This window comes from Myotis yumanensis, unplaced genomic scaffold (assembly GCF_028538775.1).
Source record: "Myotis yumanensis isolate MYYU_CA2020_CCGP unplaced genomic scaffold, mMyoYum1.0.hap1 SCAF_2, whole genome shotgun sequence".
NCBI lineage: Eukaryota > Metazoa > Chordata > Mammalia > Chiroptera > Vespertilionidae > Myotis > Myotis yumanensis.
The window spans coordinates 76919171-76943608 of record NW_027223753.1 but is presented as its reverse complement, the minus strand read 5'-3'; the positions used below and the strand labels follow the sequence as shown (position 1 = coordinate 76943608).

At 43.5% G+C, this 24438-nt stretch overlaps 1 protein-coding gene across 1 annotated transcript in view; it reads right to left on the bottom strand.

The window, feature by feature from the left end:
- The window catches only part of MBOAT1 (membrane bound O-acyltransferase domain containing 1), a 104585-nt gene that overhangs the window by 37778 nt on the left and 42369 nt on the right, over positions 1-24438 (bottom strand). Inside the window, exons 2-4 of the mRNA XM_070403419.1 lie at positions 7619-7764; positions 5788-5865; positions 877-972 (exon numbers count right to left, since the gene is read on the bottom strand). Of these exons, the coding sequence (XP_070259520.1) occupies positions 877-972; positions 5788-5865; positions 7619-7764 (320 nt within the window). The remainder of the gene's footprint in view (positions 1-876; positions 973-5787; positions 5866-7618; positions 7765-24438) is intronic.

The following is a 24438-nucleotide window of genomic DNA, read 5'->3' as shown; positions in this document are numbered from 1 at the left end:
GCCTACTCTCCAATCACTCATCAAATGAAATGCAGTTCAACGTGCGGGGAGAACTGGGGTTCTCCCGGACCTCGGACTGCCCTTGGAGAACAGAACCAAACTCCTAAGGAAGTAACGTGGATAACACACAAGGTGCTGTGGGGAGTCACTCGGCTTTTGCGTCCGTTCCTCAAGAGCCATGAAAAGTTGTTACTGAACGAACATCAAAGGGCACACAATTTTCACTGATCCATCCCATAATATTCCCAGGTGACCAATCAGGAGAAGGGTGGCCCACCAGGTAAAGGCCTGGTGCCAGACATGGTCTTTCTAGCAGTTCCAAGTCTGATGGATCTGGTGGGGAGTGGCCGGGCAGCCAGGGGGCACCCAAGAGGGTAAGGTAGCAGTTACTTATCAACTAGTAAGGAAGAATTTCTGTATTAATAACTAGGAGAGATAAACACCAACCCTGAGTTAAGGCCTTAGATTAGGGGTCAGCAAACTTTTACTGTAAAGAGCAAGATAGCAAATATTTTCGGCTCTGCGGGATCATATGGTTTGTGTCACAACCACTCAACTCTACCTTCACCATGCAAAAGCAGCCAGAGACTGCATACAAATGAGCAAGTGCCTGGCTGTGTTCCAACGTGACTACAAAGGCAGGTAGTGGGGCAGACTCTGCCCGTGGCCATTGCTCGCAACCCCTGCCTTACAACGCAGCAGAGCTCACAGCCCTACAGAGCAATGGAGTCTTCACTCTCAAACACATTAGCACCGTCTTGCCAACTGACTTACCCAAGCACCCATGATTCTGATGTGCACACTGATCTTTCCAGACCCCAAGAGGCTGGGTCAAAGCCAGCGGTCAGACTTCCCCCCACAAGTTAAGATACTCACCCAGAAAAATCCGTAGTGAGGATCCCATAGTGGAAGATGTATATTCTGCTGACGTGGCATATTGTCAGGTATCCCATCGCTACAAAAAAGGAGTATCTGAAACCAAAACCCCACAGGACCAGGTAAGTATACATTGCAATAATGCACTCAATCAATTTTTTCTTCTTCCTCTCCCTCACCCTCACCCCCTCACCCGCACCCCCGTTTGCAATGTCACAAAGTTCTGTTTGGTCTATTTACACCCCAGTCCTCCTCTCCCTGCACCCGCTGCTCTGAGCCCTTCATCTTTTCTCACCTGGTCCACTGCAGTTCTCAGCTTTGGCAGCATAATGAAATCACCTGGGGAATCATTACAAACCACAGATGTCTGGGCCCCACTCCCAGATATTCAGGTTTAATCAGTACAGCGTGCACGTAGCAGGTGTAATTCCAATATGCAGCCAGAGCTGGGAACCACTCACCTGTAAGGTCTTGCCCACAGATTCTCCCCTTCACAAACCATCACATTTACACGATGGTCTTTGTAAATAAATAAAATCACCATGGGCCCACCACTCTTTCCCTGAAACACTTTGTTCTCTTGGCTTCAAATCTCCTCATTTTCTTCCCACTACTTTGGTTAATTCTTCCAAGGCTCTTGCTCAGCACATCTTCTTCCATCTACTCCTTCGTTGCCATTCCTAATGCTCTGCCCAGAACCCTCCCTGAGACTTCAATTATCTGCTCCATATCATTCCATATCACCAGCTTATAGAACAAACTAACAATACACACACATACACACATCTGCCACTTAAAACATTCATCCATCTGTAATTATAAAGATATGCGATAATCTGATTAATTGCTGTTGCCCCTGCTACACTGAAAGCTCCATGAAGGCAAGGATGATCACGTGTGTTTCGTTCCCTATAGTCACTTTCCGTGCACTAGTTGAACAACTAAATAAACGTTTCTTGTCTTAAAAGTCTCCAAAGGATCTCACTACCCAGTCACATCAAAACTCCTGAACACGGCAGGCAAAGTGCTTCCCACACAAAGCTCTGCCTGGCCTCTCTGGACTAACCTCTGGCAACACCACACATCCACCTTACATTCTAACTACACTGGACATACTGCATTTTCAGGCCCGCTATCTTTCTGAGAGCTCCTTCCTCTGCCTATAATTCCTTTCTCCATTCTAGAGTCTCTCTTGGAGCTGCTTAATTACCAGATAAGGCTCAGCTACCTACTAACAGCTATAATTATAATATTAAAACTTTAAGTATCTGTTTCCCCAACTCACTGTGACCTTGGACATCCCAACTCTTGACTTGACATAGGAGGGGTTAACTTACTGTTAGTTAAACATTGTGTTTCGGGAGCCCATCAGAAGCACACAATCAGAAGGGATAACTTTCAAATGCATCATAACACGTGGAAGATACCTATTCTGATATTAAATTATCTTGTAATACACAAATCCACATTAAAATAACTCATGAAAACTAGATCAACCTCAGGAGTAGTAAATGGGAAGGACAAGATAAATTCATTTGGTAGCAAGGGAGAACAAGACAACGCGTGTGAAGGAGTTCCATACATTCTAATGCACTATATAACTTCAACTTCTTTTTACCATTGTTTGCAATCAAAGACTTTACTACACAACAAAGATCTTCCCCTACCCTGGGTTCATCCTTAACCTTTCCAAACCAGTAGATGGTGAAAAAAGAAAATGATTAAGAAAAAAACAACTCCCTCAAGAGCCGAAGCAAAAGCTGAGTGGAGTTTGGCCGCTTTGCCTCCCACACATGTTCCCTTTCTCCAACCAGTTCACGAGGGTAAGGAAGAAGCACACAGCAGACTCAAGACAGATTCTTCCAGGACCTTTTCAAATGCAGCCAGGCCTGCTGCTTCCTCTTTCTCCTCTACAAGAGTTAGACCCATACTTTTCCCTTCCCCTTCAACCCAAGAAAAAAACAAGTTCAATTCAATTGTTATAATAAGACTCACCCACCAAGGATGGTGCCAAATGCTGTGTCCCAATACAACAGGGCAATGCATTCATGCTCTGGACAAACCTGAAAAAAATCTAAGGAACCCAGAAGTGGCCGAGGGAGCGTGTATTCTGGAGACAGACCAATGTGGGTTCATAACCAGCGTTGGCAAAACTAACCCATAGTGTGAGCTGGGGATGGTGGTTATTCCAGGAAGGAGGGCTGAGGTAGAGACTGGGAATGCATGAAGGTAATATTTCTCTTTCTGACCTGGGAGATGGGTATGTGAATGTATTCACTGTGTGAAAATTCAACAAACTGTATATCTATCTACCTCTCCAAGCTTTCATTTCCTCATCTCGGGAACAAAAAAAATTGATATCCTATTAAGTTGTCCTAAAAAGAATATAGTTTCAATAATGATAAATATTAAATACTGGAGACCCAGTGCACGAATTCATGCATGGGTGGGGTCCCTTGGCCTGGCCCTGCCCTTGGCTTGGCCGGCAATCGGGGCCTTCTCGCCCAACAGAGGTTGGCTGTGGGAGCACACTGACCACCAGGGGGCAGCTCCTGCATTGAGCATCTGCCCCCTGGTGGTCAGTGCATGTCATAGCTATTGGCCAGTAGTCCAGTTGTAATGGTCACTTAGGTTTTTATATATATAGATAATAACATATCAATTGATACACTTAAGAGTTCATTTACTTAAAATGATGAAACATAATATATGTAAAAGAGCTTGGCCTGGCACTTGGCACAAAGCAGATACTCCAAAATTGGTAACTGCATCGCTGAATTCGCACTGAGGCCTCTGTCCTAGGAGATACTAACTATATTCTGCTCCAGCTGGTTCACATGTGGTACATTAACTCCTGTGGCTTCTGCCCAACATAGCGACTTGCGAAGGAAACAGCTGGTACCCCAAAGACTCTCTGTAAACCCTGAATGACAATGGTCAGTCCAGAAATGGGTTAGTTCCCATGGCAGCAAATGCTAACCTTCCCTCCCCTTCCAGCCATATGACAGGACCCTTAACACCGGCTCAGTGACGAGAAGAGAACAATTCACAGAGAATCCTGAAATCCTGGTCCTGAGGAGAACTTAAGTTCAAACCACCACAAACGCCACCTCTGATGGAGGGGAGATCTGAGGCACAGAGCAGCTGCGTCACGTGTCTGACCTCACACGGCGAGAAAGAGCCAGGTTTCCTGACTCGGGTCTACTCTGCTTTCCTGCTTCGATAGGAAACAACTTCATCCACTGGGACTGAACCACTCCCTGCTTCTGCAGCACTGGCGACCGCACAAGCAAAGAAAGACGGGAAAATTTGTTCTGGCATCCTTTCTTTCTGGTCTTGTGACACGGCCCTCTGCTACCACAATATGATTGCCTCTGTAAACTGTTCAGCTTGGCCAAGGCTGGAGTGTTCCATCCCTGGCCAGAGGCTAACACAGAGATCAGGGGCCTGGCCCAGAGTAAACGTGCATGCAAGTGCTCCACCCTCTGAAAAACAGACCATACCCAGCCGCATCCTACGAGAGCAGGCAGAGCTGACAAATTACAATTTGTAAGGAAATGCCCAGAGAGATGCAACAGCAATTTCATTAATTATTCCACTGTTTCAAAAATCAAGTTTAGTAAAAATCAGTCATTTTCACCCCTACTTAAAAAAAAAAAAAAGCATTTTTTCATAATATAAAGCATTTCCAAAACCCATTCTTTCCAAATTAGAAATATGGGTTTCATGTTTCCCTTCTGAATGAGTGACATGCTCCCCTTCAAGGGGATGAGATGATTAGAACAGAGATGATTAGGATTCAAATTTTCAGAGCTCATTTGGATACTAAGTTGAATGACTATCAAATTTAAAAATATTTTCCCTCAAAACCAGAAACTTATTTGAAGTAATTACAAGATTACACACTGAGAAGTTAAATTTCAGTGACTTTAAGAAAAAAAACTATTGTGCCAATAGTCTTATTAATCAAAGAGCTTCCCAAAGCCAAAATGAGACATCTGCTTTTTCAGAGACACCATCAGAGACGAATTCTTACTCAGTCATTCATTCCATAAATATTTATTGAGGCTTTATTTGTGCCAGGTATTGTTCTGGGCTCTGAGGAGACAACAGTAAGAGAGAAAGGTCTTTGTTTTCTCAGAGTTACTGACCGGCAGTCAGTAACTGAGGTTTCAGAAAGACCATGGGAAACAGAGACAATGGGGGACAGATATCCCAGCTGTCTTAATTGATGGTCTAAGTATGTAGCCTTCAAAGTAGAATGAAATTACTTCAAAGTATCATAGCAAAAATATTTCTTCCTTAACAGTTTCCGTGTACATCCTTAACGTATACAAAGTTCTAACATGCATACACACCCAGAAAACCATGACCAAATTCAAGAAAACGGACGTATATATCCATCACATCCCAAGTTTCTTCCTGCCTCTTCGGGATCCCTGTCACATTCCCCTGCACCACCCCTCCCCTGGGAGCCTCTGATCTGATTAGTTTGCCTTTTCGAGAATAGAATTTGTGTGGCTTCCTTCACTCGACATATTTCTTTGAGACTCATCCATGTCATTGTGTAGATCAATCATTCAATCCTTTTTATTGCTGGGCAGTATTCCATGGCGGGGAGCATTAAGATTATTTCCAGTTTGGAGCTATCACAAATAGATCTGCCTAATGCTGATATACTGTCTTTCACCTGAGACACAATTTTCACCCCCCCACCCCACCCCTCTTTTTGTAAAGCTTTTTCTGAAGACTCCCAACATTTAAGGCTTCTCACCCCTCCATCTGATGTCCCAGAAAACCAAGCCTATGCCATGTGTGACACATGGGGAAGGTACCCCTTCCCATGGAAATAAATACATTTCAAAGATCATGAATAACCCCACCTTGCACTGTTCATTCCCAGAGTCTTACCTGTGAATATTGGATACACTTGCTGTGACCAAGATTCCATAGCACATTAACACCAGCACAAACAGATGTGCAGAGTACCTTTAAGACATTGGGGGGTAGAAGGGGCAAAAACACTGAATATATTTCATATTAACATATCTATTGCTACCAATACTGCTACTCCACCTCCACCCCACCAAAAAGCAACTGATCAGTTAACTCATGTTTATATAAGAAAAATAAATCAAGTATTTTTGTTCTGTGGAATTAAGAAGTTTATCTTGAGATGATATTAGGAAGTCTTGACATAATCTGCCAGTTGTAGCACTAGTGATGTTAGGAATCATGAATGGGATGCTTGTACTTTATTTTTATTTTTTAGAGAGAGGAAGGGAGAAGGAGAGAGAGAAACACTGATGTGAGTAAAACATCAATCAGCTGCCTCCTATTGGGGATCGAGCCCACAACCTGGGTATGTGCCCTGACCGGGGAATCGAACAAGCAACCCTTGAGTTCATAGGATGACGCCCAACCAACTGAGCCACACCAGCCAGGGCTTATACTTTTTTCACATACACAAGTGCAAGTCTGAAAGAGAGTTCTTTCTTTCTTCAGACTTTTTTTCCCCCAAAATTTAAAGTACCAGGACCAAAACTGAGCTGGCTTTTATCTGTCTTGGTTGATTCAAAATACTCATCCATCTTTCTCAATTTTTTGTTGAAAGAGGAAGAGCAGCATTCTAGAGCCCTGAACAAATTCACAAATTTCCTTCAGTTGTACTTCTAGAAATGTTGGTTCCTAAAGCTTCTTCCCCAAGGAGTGCCACTCCCAAGTATTTATCCAGGAAGTCTGATCTACATGCTTTCTTTGTTTAAGAATGACTGCCTCCCTGAAGGTGTGGCTCAGTTGGTTGAGCAAAGAGGTTGCCAGTTCAATTCCAGGTCAGGGCACATGCCCGGGTTTTGGGATTGATCCTCAGGAGGGGGTGTGCAGGAGGCAGCTGATCATGCATGTTTCTCTCTCACATCAATGTTTCTCTCTCTCTCTCTCTCTCTCTCTCTCTCCCTTCCTCTCTCTCTAAAATCAATAAAAGCATATTTTAAAAAAGAATGACTCCCATTCCCTAAGACAAGCACTGAAACAATTGTTTTACTCTATGTACAGGACTAATGCCAATATCTCCAGCAGTAATCAAGAAAAACACCAAGGTCCACAACATTTAGGAATGATTCCTTGTCAGGAAAATTAAACCTTATAAAAACCCATTTACATGACCCAGGGGAGATCAGTAAAAGTGTAACTTTAAGAAAAATTCACCAAATGGACTTTCAATGGGTAGTCAAATTTATTGATTCCAGGTTCTTACAGGAAATGTAAATTTCTGCAACATCCCCATTATTTTAAGTAAACACACACACACACACACACACATTTATTTATATTCTAGTGGCCCAGTGCATGACACTCATGCACAGGGGGTGGAGGGTGTCCCCTCAGCTGGGCCTGCGCCCTCTAGCAGTCCGGGACCCCTCGCTCCTTACTGCCAGCCTGCTGCGGAGGTGGGAGAGGCTCCTGCCACTGCCACTGCACTTACCAGCCATGAGCCCAGTTTCTGGCTGAGCAGCACTCCCCCTGTGGGAGTGCACTGACCACCAGGGGGCAGCTCCTGCTTTGAGAGTCTGCCCCTGGTGGTCAGTGCGCATCATTAACCACCGGTCCTCCCACCGTTTGGTTGATTTGCATATTAACCTTTTATTATATAGGATATTTCCTTAGAGTCTGGGAAATGCCAAGAATATTGCCACAAAACACCCGAATGATAAATATTAGAATTCACGAGGCTCATACTCACCAGCCAAAACAAAAGATGACAAAGTACATGCCAAAAATGGTGGCAAATGTGTGCCGGGCCAAGGGACTGGTTTTACGGGGACTTAAGTAAATGCGAAACCAGAAAGCAGCAAACAAAGCAACGAGCTGGCATGCCACAAAATTCACCTGTAAGGAAAAAAAAAAAAGAATCAAAACCTTTACTGCTCTGCCTGTGTGAGAATGTTCTCGACAGTTTTCAGATTTCCATGTTGGATGCATCTCAGACTTGTACTTCTTCCACAGTAGGGTGTTCATTTGGAGGAGGAGCCACAGACTGAAGAGAACTGGGCCCTCCTCAGTGGTATAAGAAGCAAGCTACCCAAAAAAAGCAGATGAACCTAACAAAGGCAGACCTCATTTTATTGCATTTTATTTTACTGTGCTTCACAGGTGTTGTATGTTTTACAAACTGAAGGCAAGACCCTACACCATAATCCAGCAAAACGATTATGACTCACTTTATTGCCCTACTCGCTTTATTATGGTAGTCTGGAATCAACCTGAAATACCTCCGAGGCATACCTGTAGTTTCTTTTCCAGTTCTTTAAAACTAGCCAAGACTGCTTTCCCACCCATAATAGGTGACTTGTTCATGGTCTGCAAAGACTGCAGCTGATTGTGAGGTCAGTTTGCTGGGTCTCTTCCCAACACCCACAACACTATCCTATCTAATAATAGACAAACATGGTAATTAACCGTACCTCTGACACACTTCCCATTGGCTAATCAGGGCAATATGCAAATTAACTGCCAACCAAGATGGCGGCCGGCAGCCAGGCAACTGAAGCGAACAGGAGGCTTGCTTGCTCCAGTGATGGAGGAAGCCAAGGTTCTCTGCCTGCCGCTGCCAGCCTCTGAGCTGCACTCTAAGAAACAATGTTGCAATTATAGAAGCTAAACAAAACCCAGAAACCTGCTTTCAGCCAGCCAGGACTCAGAGCTGGAGTTGCAAGAGTGTTTCAATTATAGAAGCCAAACAAACCCAGATACCTGCTTTCAGCAGCCGAGGTCTTGGAGCTGGAGCCGAGCCTCAGAGCTAAAGCTGGCTCTCAGTTCCAGTGACAGCCATAGAAGGTAAATAAATCCCAGAATAAAAAAAAAAAAGGAAAAAGGAGAGGTTGGGAGCTTCAGTCACCCACCAGCCTGAAAACGGCCCTCAGCCCCTCACCCAGACTGACCAGGCACCCCAGTGGGGACCCCCACCCTGAAGGGGGTGTGACCAGCTGCAAACAGCCATCATCCCCTCATCCAGGCTGGCCAGGCACCTAAGCGGGACCCCCACCTTGATCCGGGACACCCTTCAGGGCAAACCAGCCGGCCCCCACCCGTGCACCAGGCCTCTATCCTATATAGTAAAAGGGTAATATGCAAACTGACCCTAACAGCAGAAGGACTGGGGATGACTGGTCACTATGACACACACTGACCACCAGGGGGCAGACACTCAATGCAGGAGCTGCCCTCTGGTGGTCAGGGTGCTCTCACATGGGAGGAGCTCTGCTCAGCTACAGCCAGGCTGATGGTTGCCAGTTACAGCGGTGGTGGTGGGAGCCTCTCCTGCCTCCTCAGCAGTGCTAAGGATGTCCGACTTCAGTTTAGGCCTGCTCCCCGCTGGCAAGTGGACATCCTCCAAGGGCTGCCGGGCTGCCAGAGGGATATCTGATTGCCATCTTAGGCCCAATCCCCCGGGAAGCAGGCCTAAGCCAGCAGGTGGTCATCCCCTGAGGGGTCCCAGACTGCGAGAGGGCACAGGCCAGGCTGAGGGACCCTCCTCCTCCACCCCGAGTGCACAAATTTTTGTGCACCAGGCCTCTAGTCTATATATATAAAAGCCTAAGCAACTGGCTGACCAGCCGGTAGCTATGATGCACACTGACCACCAGGGGGCAGATGCTCAAAGCAGGAGCTGAAACCACAGGCATGGAAACATGGAACAGACTGATGAATCTTAGAGGGAAGGGGAAGGGGGGAGGGCGGGAAGAGATTAACCAAAGATCTTATATGCATACTAGAGGCCTGATGCACAGATTTGTGCACCAGTGGGGTCCCTCGACCTGGCTTGAGGGAATCAGGCCAAAACCAGCTCTCCAACATCCCCTGAGGGGTCCCGTATTGCAAGAGGGCTCAGGCCAGGCCAAGGGACCCCACCGGTGCACAAATCCATGCACCAGGCCTCTAGTCCTAAGATAAAGAATAAGTTCTTTTAGAGATGCAAATTAATCAAATCAAAAAGGCTTCCCTCATATGATTCCTAAGAAATCAAATGCTTGTTCAAAATAATCATCACCTGTTTCATGACTCTAATTTTTCTCATTTTAAATTAACACCAAATAAGCAAGAGCATTGCTCAAATTCAAGGTGTGACACTAAAGACCCATAAGAGAAACAGCCCAGCATTAAACTTTCAATGTCAACGCTGTCCAATTATGCAACATTGGCACCAAATTTCCTTAGAAAAACCTCAGTGATCTGGCTCTCAAAAATATTTTCCATAAAAGAAAATATGAGAGAAAACCAAGATGGCGGCATAGGTAAACACGGGAGTTTGCTGCCTCGAACAACCACTTCAAAAATACAACTAAAAGACGGAACGGACATCATCCAGAACCACAGGAAAGCTGGCTGAGTGGATGTTCTACAACTAGGAGGAAAGAGAAAAGCATACCGAGGCTCAGAGGAGGCGCAGTGCTGAAGTAAAATACTAAGGTTAAGAGTGCATGTGGAGCGGGCTGGAGGCTGAGGGCGCGGTTGTTTTCAATCGGGAGGGAGTCTCAGGCTCTGAGCTCCAGTTCCGGGCGAGTCTCTAAGGACCCAGACTCATACGGGAGAAGAGGGACTGTCTGGCATCGCTCAGAACCCTAGGGCAGCTTTCTCTCCATGGGGCTTGCAGCGACTACTGGGACACTGAGAAGCAGAGCCTCTGAGGGCAAGACTGAGAGCAGCCATAATTGCTAACCCCGCCCTGTTGATCCCGTGGGACCCGCCCCGCCCAAGCCCTGCAGGGAGGCTTTTGCTGGATAGCCTCAGGCAAAGGCTAGATTAGCACCTCCCTAGAGATCCAGGAGCCAGGAAGCCCAGAGGTCAGAGTGGGACCATCCAGCTTTAAGCTCCATGGAACCATAAAAGACACACTCAGGAGGCAGACTCAGTGAGCACCAAAGCCCCATCGAAGCAAGTCTAGCCCCAGAGGGGTGTCTCCAGCACAGAAGTTCTCCCACCGCAGACACAGCTGATTCTCACAGCCAATTGACCTGGAGGTCAATTCCTCACAGTGATAACTACAACAATCAAGGCTTAACCACAACAAGACTGTGCACAAAGCCCACAAGGGGGTGCACCAAGAGTGTCTACCTTAGGTAATTGGGACACTTAGCACAGAAAGGCACTCTATCGACACAGCGAAACATAAAAAAATGCCGAGACAAAGAAACAGGACACAAACGACAGAATTGGAGGAAAGCAAACTGTTGGATATAGAGTTCAAAACCACACTTTTAAGGTCTTTAAAGAACTGTTTAGAAGCCCTCGAAAAGACTGGTAAGACCGCCGATAAATGTAGTGAGATCCTCAAGAAGTCTAATGAGACCCTCGATGTTGTGATAAAGGACCAACTAGAAATTAAGCATACACTGACTGAAATAAAGAATATTATACAGACTCCCAATAGCAGACCAGAGGGTCGCAAGGATCAAGTCAAAGATTTGAAATATGAAGAAGCAAATAACACCCAACCGGAAAAGCAAAATGAAAAAAGAATCCGAAAATATGAAGATAGTGTAAGGAGCCTCTGGGACAGCTTCAAGCGTACCAACATCCGAATTATAGGGGTGCCAGAAGATGAGAGAGAGCAAGATATTGAAAACCTATTTGAAGAAATAATGACAGAAAACTTCCCCTACCTAGTGAAAGGAATAGACTTCCAAGTCCAGGAAGCGCAGAGAACCCCAAACAAAAGGAATCCAAAGAGGACCACACCAAGACACATCATAATTAAAATGCCAAGAGCAAAAGACAAAGAGAGAATCCTAAAAGCAGCAAGAGAAAGAAAATCAGTTACCTACAAGGGAGTACCCATACGACTGTCAGCTGATTTCTCAACAGAAACTTTGCAGGCCAGAAGGGAATGGCAAGAAATATTCAAAGTGATGAATACCAAGAACCTACAACCAAGACTACTTTATCCAGCAAAGCTATCATTCAGAAGTGAAGGCCAGATAAAGAGCTTCACAGATAAGAAAAAGCTAAAGGAGTTCATCACCACCAAACCAGTATTATATGAAATGCTGAAAGGTATCCTGTAAGAAGAGGAAGAAGAAGAAAAAGGTAAAGATACAAATTATGAACAACAAATACACATCTATCAACAAGTGAATCTAAAAATCAAGTGAATAAATAATCTGATGAACTGGTGATTGTAATAGAATCAGGGACATAGAAAGGGAATGGACTGACTATTCTTGGGGGGGGGAGAAAGGGGTGTGGGGGTGAGTGAAGAGATTAGACAACAATCGTGCACCTATGGATGAGGACAGTGGGTGGGGAGTGAGGGCAGAGGGTGGGGTTGGAACTGGGTGGAGGGGAGTTATGGTGGGAAAAAAGAGTAACTAATGTAATAATCTGAACAATAAAGATTTAATTAAAAAAAACAACAAACAAACAAAAAAAAAAAAAAGAAAAGAAAATATGAAATAATTCCCTGACACCTGTAGGAAAGATCAGCTGATTTAACACAAAATCAAAATACATTAAGTGGTTTATCAGTTAATGAGAATTGGAAAAACAGTTTAATCTTTTCAGAGTATTCAGAGTGAAAATGTCAGTATCAATTTACTTTTAGACGGTACCTAACTGAAATGGATCGAGGATATAAATATCTGAATAAACCCTCAACTTCAGCCTCAGGAGTTTTTCACACTACAAAAAGCTCTAGCTGTAAAATTCATGGCGCTGGGCTCAGAGGTAGCCCTAGAGGTAGCAGACATCACCTCCACCTGAGGTCATTTTGGTCTCCCAAAACAAGAATACTGCCCAGCCAGCATGGCTCAGTGCTTGAGCGTCAACCTATGAACCTGGAGGTCACAGTTCAATTCCTGGTCGGGGCACATGCCGGGGTTGCAGGCTCGATCCCCTGTAGAGGGAGTGCAGGAGGCAGCTGATCAATGATTCTCTTTAATCATTGATGTTTCTCTCTCTCTCACTCTCCCTTCTTCTCTGAAATCAATAAAAATATTAAAAAAAAACAATTCTAATTCACAAGAAAAATAATTCATAGAAAAATAATACTTTCAGAGAAATTTTTTGCTTTTAAAAATTGGCTGTACTGCAATCATGTCAAACTCGCAGCCCACAGGCAGCATGTAGCCTACAATGAATATTTTTGTGGCCCAGCCAATATAACGATATGTAAGAAACGTTTTAACGAAACTGTCATAACGTAATTTTTACAATGTCCTGTTATACATAATTATTAATAACAAACTACAACGTTCGCTAGTGACTGATTACTATAATGGTGTTGCATTCATTTCCCTTACGCACCTTATGCGCAGGCACACCATTTTTCTCCACTAATACTAGCAGCGAATATTTTAGCAGCTGATTGCCATGTCATTAGTCTTGGACTGACTTGTTTGGTGTGCGCAACATGAAATATTTCACTTTCGGAGAACAAGAAAAATAGGTTTATTTGCGTTACACTTATTAATTTGTGTAGTTATTCAGTGTCTAGTAAGTTAATGTTCAAGAAAAAATATTAATTTTTATTTAAATGTTCTATTATTTTATGGTAACGATTATTTATTTCAGCCCTTTGTATTCAGCGTGTCTCTATCGAAATAAACCTACATTTCTATGAAAATTGAAGCTTTTGTTTTTTTGCGGCCCACATAAACTTAAACCTTGTTTATTTGGCCCATGTTAGCCTTTGAGTTTGATATGCTTGCTGCACTGAGTTTCCCCTCTATTTTGGAGATCATTCTTCATTAGTCTTTCCAAAAACCTATTTCCCCTACTGCTCACCCTCACTTAATACCATAAAAGGCACAGACAAGTTGAGCTGTGTGGTCCTATCCTGCATAATTTTGGTCATAGCTTTTTATATAGCCTAAATGCACAACCAACAACAGAGAGAGAGAGAGAGAGAGAGAGAGAGAACCATCTTAGCAAGTTTCAAAATGTAAAGGACTTGGCAACTGGAAAGTCAAAGTTATGATCACCTGTAGGTCATCAATCACACATTCCTTCATTCTCTCAGACCAGGGTCCAGCCTGCAGTCACAGCAGAATGTAGTTACTAAGGAGACAACCACAGGAAAGTTGCTCCATTCCTGTTGGCTGGCCAGTAATTACTGAGCATCCCTGAACCAGTGGTTCTCAAGGGTATAGTCCCCCAACCACCAGCAGGAACAGCCACCTGGAAACTTGTCTGATAGAAAAGCAAATTTTCAGCCTCCTCCCCCCTGCCCCCCCCCCCCCGCCCCCCCGGCAGAGACCAGCTAAATTAGACAGACATTCCCAGGGTAGGTCCAGCAATCATAATTGTGATGTACACTCAACTTTGAGAACCATTAGCATAGAGGAGAAAGAAAGTGTCTCCTTTCCTTCAGAAGCTTATGATCTAACTGGAGAAAGAACCCAAATAACCTACAAGTAATTGTAAATTAACATTAGCATTGTGTGAACTTCTTACATTATGTGTCCTTTAGATCCTTAGTAAAAGACAAGAAGTTTCATGGTTAAGGAGGAATAAGACTCAGAGGGACAATAAGAAAACCTATTGAAACAGATAAAAGTTGAGATGGGAGGAGCAGGGCCTAAAGACACTAAAAATACTGCTGCCTGGTTCCTATCCCCAAAGCTTCTGATTCAATAAGCCTGGCATCAGGACTTTTCAAAGCATTCCGGTAATTCTAATAAGCAGGCAAGATGCAGACCCCCTAGTTTGGATGATAGAGACCTACAGAGCCACCCACGAGGAACTGGGCTTCCCCAGGATGGAGAAAAACACAAAGGACAGGGGGACTGGCCTGTGAAAGCGGGGCTGGGATGAGATGGAAGAAATTTAGGAGTAATCAAAGCCTGAAGGCCATCCCTCAGCCAGCCCAGATCGCCTCACCCTGCTGACAGTCTCCTGCACTGGGTCTGTCGTCTGTAAGACCCCTTTCAACTGCCTCCAAGGAAGAGAGAGCCTTACCATGGGAAACTACCCCTGATCCTGTAACCCTAGAGACAGCAAGGAAAGAAAGAGTGACTGGGTCCCTGAAGCAATCTGCCATTTCTCAGTCACCATAATAAAATGTGCAGCCAACTGAATGCTCTGGTTCTGACACTGAGGTGTCAGCTGGGCAGCCTTAGGTGATTGGTTGGTTAATTCTACAAATATTTACTGGTTGACTCCACATGCCAGATACTGGGGACAGTGAGCAAGACGCTATCATCACCTTCAACTCAAGAAGAGGCAAATTACATGCTCTAGGTTTCAATTCTTTTTTTTTTCTTTTCAAACTGTCTTTGGGAGAACTGGTCTCTAGTGTCTCCTCTGGCTTCAGTGGTCTCTGATTCTATATCTAACCCCATTCCTTCCCTTTAACTGTTCTTGGTAAATGAACCCAAGACTTCATTATGGGTTAAAAGCTTTCCCCTACGCACAGACACAACTCAATCCCCCAACCTCTGCCTGGAGCGGGTCATGAATGGCTAGTTGAATGTTCCAAGGCAAACACAGCTCAGCACCACTTAGTTCTAGCAGGAGGGTTCTAGAAGAATTGCTCTTCAGTTAGCAGATGTACACCTTAAAAGGTACAGGCCAAACCACAATTAGACATCACTTTACACCCAGAAGGGTGGCCATTATTTAAAAAACAAAATATGGAGAAATGAGAACCCTTGTACACTGCTAGTGGGAATGTAAAATGGTACAGCCATGGTGGAAAACAGTAAAAAATATAATTACATATGATCTAGCAATTCCACTTCTGGGTATATACGGGTATATACCCCAAAAGATCAAAAGCAGGATCTTAAAGAAACATTTGTCCACCCATGTTCATAGCAGCATTGTTCAAAACAGCCAAAAGGTGGAAGCAAACCAAATATCGATCAAAAGATGAATGGATAAATAAAATGTGGTATATACACACAATGGAATATTATTCCGCCTTAAAATGGGTGAAATCCTGACACATGCTATAACATGGATAAGCCTTAAAGATACTATGCTAAATGAAACAAGCCAGTCACAAAAGGACAAACAGTGTAGAATTCCATTTATATGAGGTACCTAAAATAGTCAAATTCATAGACTGAAAGTAGAATGGTGGTTACCAGGGACTGGAGGGTAAAAGAGCTGTGATTATTATTTAACTAGAGGCCCAGTGCACAAAATTCATGCATGGGGACGGGCCCTCAGCACCCTCTCCAATCCGGGACCCCTCAGGGGATGTCCGACTGCTGGTTTAGACCTGATCCCGCAGGACATCGCAATCGGGGACCGCTGGCTCCTAACCACTCACCTGCCTGCCTGCCTGATCGCCCCTAACCACCTCTGCCTGCCTGCCTGATCACCCCTAACCACCTCTGCCTCAGCCCCCGCCACTGTGGCTTTGTCCAGAAGGATGTCCGGAAGACGTCTGGTCTATCTGGTCTAATTCGCATATTACCCTTTTATTAGTATAGATGGTATGGATTTTCAATTTTGCAAGATGAAAAGAGTTCTGGAGATGGATGGCAGTGATGGCTGCATGATAATGTGAGTGTACTGAATGCTCCCAAACTGTATGCTTTAAAAAGTTTAAAATGGGAATTTTTATATTATGTATATTTTACCAAACTTTTCTAAAGTACAGGATGAAGCATGAAATCAATTTCTTTGTGTTTGCTAGTTCATATCAACACTAGCAGCTGATAGAAACTATGACCATCTTTGTGGCCAAAAGTGACTGGCTGCCATGACAACAATTCATACAGAAACAGAATTAGATCTTTGCTCCTTTCCTCTCTAAGGGCCAACAAAATTGGAGGCATTATCCTTTAGAAATGCAGCCTGAAATGGGTTTGATTTGATGTATGAGATTTGCTTCCAAATAATCTTGAAGGGATGGAGAGAGTAGAGTGGGTATAAATCAGTGGTTCTCAACTGGGGATGATGTACACACCAGGGGACATTTTTGGTTATCATAACCAGAAAGGGGAGGGGGTGCTCCTGGCATCTAATGAGTAGAGGCCAAGGATAATGCAAAAATATTCTAAAAGGCACACCACAGCCCCTCACACAACAAAGATGTTTCAGCTCAAAGTGTCAGTAGCACCGAGGTTAAGAAATCCTGGCATAAAGGGGAGGAAAAATAAGAAAAGAAAAAGAAATCCTGGCATGGATGAAACAAGGTTGACCTGTTGAAACTGTTGAAGATAAGTGCTGGGAACGTATCACTCCACTTACCTCTCCATTATGTTTGAATTTTCCCATAACAAACAGATGGTGTGTGTGTGTGTGTGTGTGTGTGTGTGTGTGTTTTGTTTTTGGGGGGTGGGGTATTTGTTTGTTTTACTATACTTTTATTGATTTTAGAAAGAGAGGAAGAGAGAGGGGGAGGGGGAGGGGAAGAGGGAGGGAGAAGGTAGGAGGGAGAAGGAGAGGGGAATGGAGAGGGTTATCAATCGGCTGCCTTTTGCACATGCCCTGACTGGGGAATCAAACCAGTGACCTTGAGGTAAGGGGACAACACTCAACCAACTGAATCACACTGGCCAGGGCAACAAACAGATTTTTAAGGAAGCAAAATCACTGGTCTGAAAGGATATTAACCTCTGGTAACTGCAAGCAGTTGAAGATCTCTTTATCCACATCAGAGAAACACCTACAATAGGGAGATAACATAGATGAGTACAGAGAAAAACCAAAACAATAAAGGGACCATGTCTTCCTAAATAGAAAAAGAGCCACCTCTTATGAAATGATCAAACTTCCATAAGAAAAGAATCCAATTGTAACAAACACCAGAGAAAAGATCTACCTTCATTAATCAAATAAAGCACTGTGCCCTCCCATCCCATGACCAGCAACAGACCCAGTAGTTACCTACATCATCAACAGAGCCGGACTGCCAGCGGCAAGACCCTGCTCCACCACTTACTGGTTGAAGAATTACAAAAGCTCACTGCATCTTGGCTCCTGGTCCATGCGATAGAGGTAACAGCAGTAGTACTACCTCACAGGGTTGTTATGAGAACAAAAGAAGTTAATATGTAAGATCACCTGAAACAGTGTCTGGCACTGATAAGCATTTGCTATTAATATTATTCCATATCTACTAAATGGACACACAAGCTGTGCACAGAATAATCTCAATATGCGGTAACTGGGGTTGAGCTGTTGACAGCTGGCTTCCCGTCTCCTCCCTGCTGGCCTCACTGACTCCTCTTCCCACCCAACCTTCAGACAGATGCCAGCGTTTCCCCGCTGTCCTTTCTTCCACAGGGAGGGGCAGTGCAGTTCGGGACAAAGAGTCAATTTCAGGGTTTTCCAGCTCCTGAGTGGAGTTTTATAGACTTTATCTAAGGCAGAGATAAATATGAAAGTTAAAGCAACAATGGGAAGTTTAGAGAAGATATCTTTTTCTTTGTAATTCTAAAAACGTGCCTTCATAGGTCAAGAGCAAAGCTGATGAATTTAAAGCACAGAGCTTCAACCATAATGATGGAGGGAAGAAAAACTCTTCATGGTGGAAGTGCTATTTTTCTGCACAAAAATCAAGAGAGCTTGTCCAGAGAGTTGAAGGAGGGACTCGGGGGGCAGGAGTAGCATTTAGACGTGGGGTAGAGGGGTGAGAGCAAAGGTGCTGAGACCGTCCCTAGAAAAGTCCGGAGGAAGGATGCAGGTATCTCCGGAGAAGAGATGGTGCCTGGCTTCTCAGAATGCAGCCCAGGGAGACGGCCAGTCCAGCGGAGAAGCACTGCTTTCAGAAGGCCGGGGGAGGCAGTACACAGACCTGCACACACAGGCCCCTCTCTGGGGCTCCAGGAACAGCAGAGAGGCCTGCTGAGAGCTACCAGGTCTGCGAAGGCCCGCAGCTGCATTGAGAACGTTGAATGTGAACCTACCGCATGGAGCCATAGCAGGGACGGCAGGGAACGCAGGTGGTGCCGCATCAAGAGGCCAGCACCCTAGACCACAAGGATGTGCTCCTTCTGCGCACAGGCCAGCGGGGCCCCCATGGCACAGGGACCCGCTGCCCTCACCTAGGCCACGAAGGTCTGTAGACCCCTCAGGGATTAGCTCATTCCCTGGTGTAGAGGTAGACAGATTAACGTAACCTATATTACACGGAAAGTGAGCTGCCCACAATTAGAAATTTCTCCTGAACACTAAATTAGTTTAGTAGGGACAAACTAAACAGTTACTTTTTTTGTTGCAGTATCTATGTCTGTGGCTGTAAATTTTAAACCCACTATTACTGCCACTATTAGAAAAATGCACACAAAAATGTGTGCAAAAATATTCACCTCAGTATTATTTCTACTAGCAAAAAGAAGGAATTTGAAAGTTCAACAATTAGTAAAGACCCTGGTTAACACATGAAATAACTAAGGGTGCATGATGCATTATAATTCTTTCTAAAAGAATCTGGTAGTATTGGCTATAAGCCATACTTTGAGTGATTCATGGAAATTTATTCTTTGGGTGATAAAAAGCTTAATGCTGAAAAAATGCTGAGGCATTATTTATAAGGCAAAATGAAGTAAAATCTACCTAAATATGGAACAAGAGAGGAATAGTAATTAATAGTAAACCCATTCAATATGATAGTATTAAAAATGGGCATTGTAAAGTACTATCTTGCAATTAAAAACATTTGCTTTAATAAAAAATATAAAATTGTATGTACACTTACAAATATGTTAAAAACAATAGCGGCATTTGGAAAAAAAACAAAGATAACATGTAAAATTGAATATGGCTATTTTATCAGGGTGATGGGAATCTAAGCAAATTTTTTGTAATTTTTTTTTTACAATCTGTAATTCATGTGGAATTTCCCATACACTCATCACACACACATACACACACACACACACACATACACAAAATCAAGGTACTCTAAGAAACTCATCAAAATCCATATTTAATTCTACTTACTCTAACATCAGAGTCACATTCATTAGCAACTACTATAAATAAAATTTAGGGAGGAATTAGGCATACATGGAAGAAGTTAACTTGTAAAAAGTTTCACCTTAAAGAAAAACATCTATAAAAATAAAAGGGTAATATGCTAATTAGACCAGAAGTCCTTGTGGGGCTGCTGCTGCAAGGGCTGGGGCAGCAGCCAGGGCTGCCACCTTGGCCCTCAGAGCCCCTTGCACGAATTTCGTGCATTGGGCCGGTAGGCTATAATAATAAAAGCATAATATGCTAATTAGGCCAGACGACCTTCCAGAGGCTGCGAGGGAAGCCCGGATCCCAGGTGCCAGAGGGAAACTGGTGTTGGCAGCCAGGGAAAGGAAGGCCTACTCTTGCACGAATTTCATGCATCGGGCCTCTAGTGTTTTTTATAAGCACCAAAATGTCAAGAGAAACAATGAAAACATACACCATGATGCTCTTAAATAAACCCTTCACATTTAAAAGGAACTTGTGCAAAGGCTATTTTTCTACTGAGCCACTCCCTCCAAAGCATCAAAGAAAGCTGAAATTCTCATTTGGAATCCAGTATGTGCTCCACAATTCAAGTATTGTGTGGGCCCTGCAGCATAAGGAAACAGCAGAGCACAGCTGTTCTGATCAGACTGTAAACACCAGCAAGACTGACATAACTCAGATTCAGCAAGAGCTCAATTTCCACAGCTCTTGCAAGATTTCGAAGTAACTGCAAGGAAATAAAACACATGCCCAAAGATTAAGAAGTACAAATTGGTAGTTACTAAATAGTTATGGGGATGTAAAGTACAGCATAGGAAAATAGTCAATATAATACTGTCAGAACTATGAGTGGTGCCAGGTAGGTACTTGAAATATTGGAAGGATCACTCTGTAAATTATATCATTGTCTAACCACTGTGCTGTACACTTGAAACTAATATAAAATAATATTGAATTCAACTGTAATTAAAAAATGAATTTTAAAAAATAAATAAAGGCCTATTCTACTCCAAAACACAGAACAAACAAGAAAAATCCACATGCCCGAGAGTTTGACTTCTTCTTATATCACCAAAGCGCAATCAAACTATGCTGCAATTTTTAAATGTAAGTCTTAAATCTTTCTGCTCTAGTGTGCTACAGAAAGGCATTATTGGGGGATTTCTGTTCTATAGCCTTCATATTCTTCCAACAATAAAATGAACTTTGCCAAGAGTGAAAAACATTGCCTTCCTCCTAATGAAGAAATACAAGCAGTCTATTTTTAACAAACAGCAAATATTAACAATCCAAAATGATTTCCTCTACTGCAGTGATTTACCAGGGGCTCACCACTGAGACTCTGGCAACTGTCCAGGCCTGGAATGTTATCCTCAGCAACACTGCCTTATATGCACCAAGACAAAACCCATCTAATTAAACAATTCCTGATTTAAAGGCGAGCCATGGCTCCTCCACCAACAGTACTCTTTTGCATTGCCCCCTACAAATAAATGTGGCCTGGGAAGAGTACAAAAAAAAACGCTATTCCTTTCTGTACCATGGAACAAAAGTAGCTTTTGTTTGTACCATACTCTTTAGTTTCTTTGCACTTTCAAAGAGATCCTTGTTATATACTTTCATTCCAAAACCCCGCGGAATGTCAGCAAGAAATGCTTTAAATCTGGAATGAGCCCATTTTTTTTCCAAGCTGGTAGACAAGCTAGTATTATTTAAGATTGATAATCAATGTGTGTAACTTATCACCAAACTTCTAATTGATATTTCAGTTATTTACTGAGTGCTCACCAGGTGTCAGGCACAGTGAAAAACCTTACATAAGTGATTCAACTTAAGCTTTACAACGACTTTATGAAGTAGCTCTTTGTATTTGAGGAAAATGAAGACAAAACAGTTAAGTACAGAAAGGAAAAAAATGAACAAATAAGACAAACAAAAACACATAGACAACAGTACGGTGGTTACCAGAGGGGATGGGGGTGGAGGAGGCAGTAAAGGGGGTCAAATGTATAGTGACAGAGGAGACCTGACTTTGGGTGTTAAACACACAATGCAATATAAAGATGACGCATCATAAAATTGTACATTTGAAATCTTATATAATTTTATTAACCAATGTCACCCCAATAAATTTAATTGAAAAATTTGATACAGGTTAAGTACACTGGCTGAATTCATAAAGCTAGTCAGCTGGGGTTTACTAGTAAAACCTGGAGTGAGTTCTCACTCATTATATTGTAGCGCTTCCCCCCAGCTCCCAACGTTCTCCCCAGAAGTACTATCACTCAGGGAGAATTTAATAGCTGCCTATATTCATTCGCTCAGGTTGCCATAACATGCCACAGACTGTGGGCGGCGGGGGAGGCGGGGGGCGGTTGGGGGGAGGGGGGAGGAGGGCTTAAACAACAGAAGCTTGCGTCTCACAGTTCTGGAGGCTACAGGTCTGAATTCAAGGTGCCAGCAGGGTGGGTTTCTTTTGAGGCCTCTCTCCTCAGCTTGTAGACGGTTTTCTCCTTGTGTCTTCAGATGGCCTTCCCTCTGAGCATGTCTGTGTCCACATTTCCTCTTTTTATAAGGACACCCAGTCACAGTGCATTAGGGCCCACCCTAATGACCTCCTTTTCACTTCATTACCTCTTTAAAGAGATGATCTCCAAATAGTCACATTCTGAGGTTCTGAGGGTGAGGATTTCAACATATGAATTTGGGGGAAATACAATTCAGCCCATAACACTGCCCAATAAAAATCTGCTACTCAACTGCATGGATTAAAACACTCTTCATTCCTTGCTCCTACAGATGGAAAGTAGGAGCTGTGAGGGAAGCTGAGTCCTAGCATAAGGTGGAGCCTCCTGCTTGCCCACTACCAACAGCTCCTGAGAGGGTCTTCCCAGCCTCTGCCCCTGACTCCCTGCTCCATCCTATGTCCAAAGCTCCTTAGCCTACCATGGGCTTACCATGCTGAGAACGTTCATTATCCCTTAGCTTCTGTTCCAAACACGTTTTAAGTAATAACAATCAGCATTTACTGACCATGTACATGTATGAAGCTCAACAAATGTTGGTCATTTTTCTAAATGTTTCACATCTATCATCACATTTAGTCTTCCCAACACCCTCCCTATCCTACTGAGGAAACTCAGAGACCAAGTGAATGGCCCTGAAACACTGAGCTATAGGATAGCACCGTGAGTTACACTGAGATGCTTAGTCCTGGTCTGTCACTGCCTCTCAAGATCTCAGGGTTGAACTAAACTGCCAGGCTCACAGTCCTTTCCAGCAGCTCTTCTCTGAGGCTTGCACAAACTTTCTCTCTAGGGTTTGACAATTCACAGATGAGCCTCCTTCCATCAGTTCAGAGTAAGTCATCCAGTCCCTCTGGAGTGAGATAATGCCTCTCAATTCTTAGAAAAGAATCCCATATACTTGGTTAGAGCTTAAATTGTACAGAAAGATGTGTGGCTTACCTTACTCTGTAAATATCATGTCATGTATTGGTCATGATTTAGAGTTAAAACCTTTAACAAGTGACTCCAATGGATATAATGGGGTAAATGTTTATGCTGTGTCTTTAGCCATGAAAAAAAAAATTATTGAAACATGTAGTATTTGAAGTATGATATCTTTTGAAGATCTGCCTCCAGATTGCCTCCCACCCCATAAGTCACATCCTTATAATCCTTGTCCCAGTAGGCAGGGAAAACTGAGAATTCAGGACTATTTAAGGGGTCCTGAAAAACCCTGCCCATAATCATGCTGTCAACACCTCCTATGGAGATACAATTTCCCCATTAATTAATTCCATTATTAGCCAGTCAAAATATTTAATAATAACAACAACAGCAGCTAGCATTTGGAGTGTTCACCTACATCCCAGGCACTGCTCTAAGACCTTTGCCTATATAAATAACTCCTTTAATATTCACAACTATTTGAGCCTCTTTGAGGCATTCATTTTATAAATGAGTAAATTAAGTCACATAAAAGTTAGGAAATTTTCCCCCAAATCACACACCTAGTAAGTGGAAACACTGAAATTTAAACTCAGGGAGTCTGAGGTTCCAGAGTCCATCTGCTTAGCCACTATATCAGTGGTTCTCAATCTTGGCTGCACATTAGAATCACCTGGGAATCTTTTTAAAATTCTGATTTCTGGGCCTCATCCTCCGGAAATTCTGTTTCTTTGTTATGGGGTGAGGCCACAACATTAGTAACAAAGAAACAGAATTTCTGGAGGATGAGGCCCACAAATCAGGATTTTTAAAAGATTCTCAGGTGATTCTAATGTGCAGCCAAGGTTGAGAACCACTGCACTACATGATGATTCATTCAATTCAACCTTCTCAGGTAATTCCAACATGTCATTTCCCAGACAAGGAAAGTGGAGCACAGAGGTTGTCAGTAACTCAGCCTGGGTTACCGAGTGCCAGAGTTGGGACTAGGACTAAAGTGTCTTGATGCTGGTCCATTCGGCACACTTTCCGGCAATTCCCCACCAGCCTTGGATGTGGGGTGGAAGTAGAATGGGGTGCAGGGGGTCAGAGAGGCCCATCCGAAAATAAAATCTGTCTGAGCGAGGAACCCTAGGCTGCCAAAGGGAGGGAAGGCCACACTGCTGTGGGAAACACCACTGGGTGAGGAAGTGCAATGTTTGGGGTGACTTTA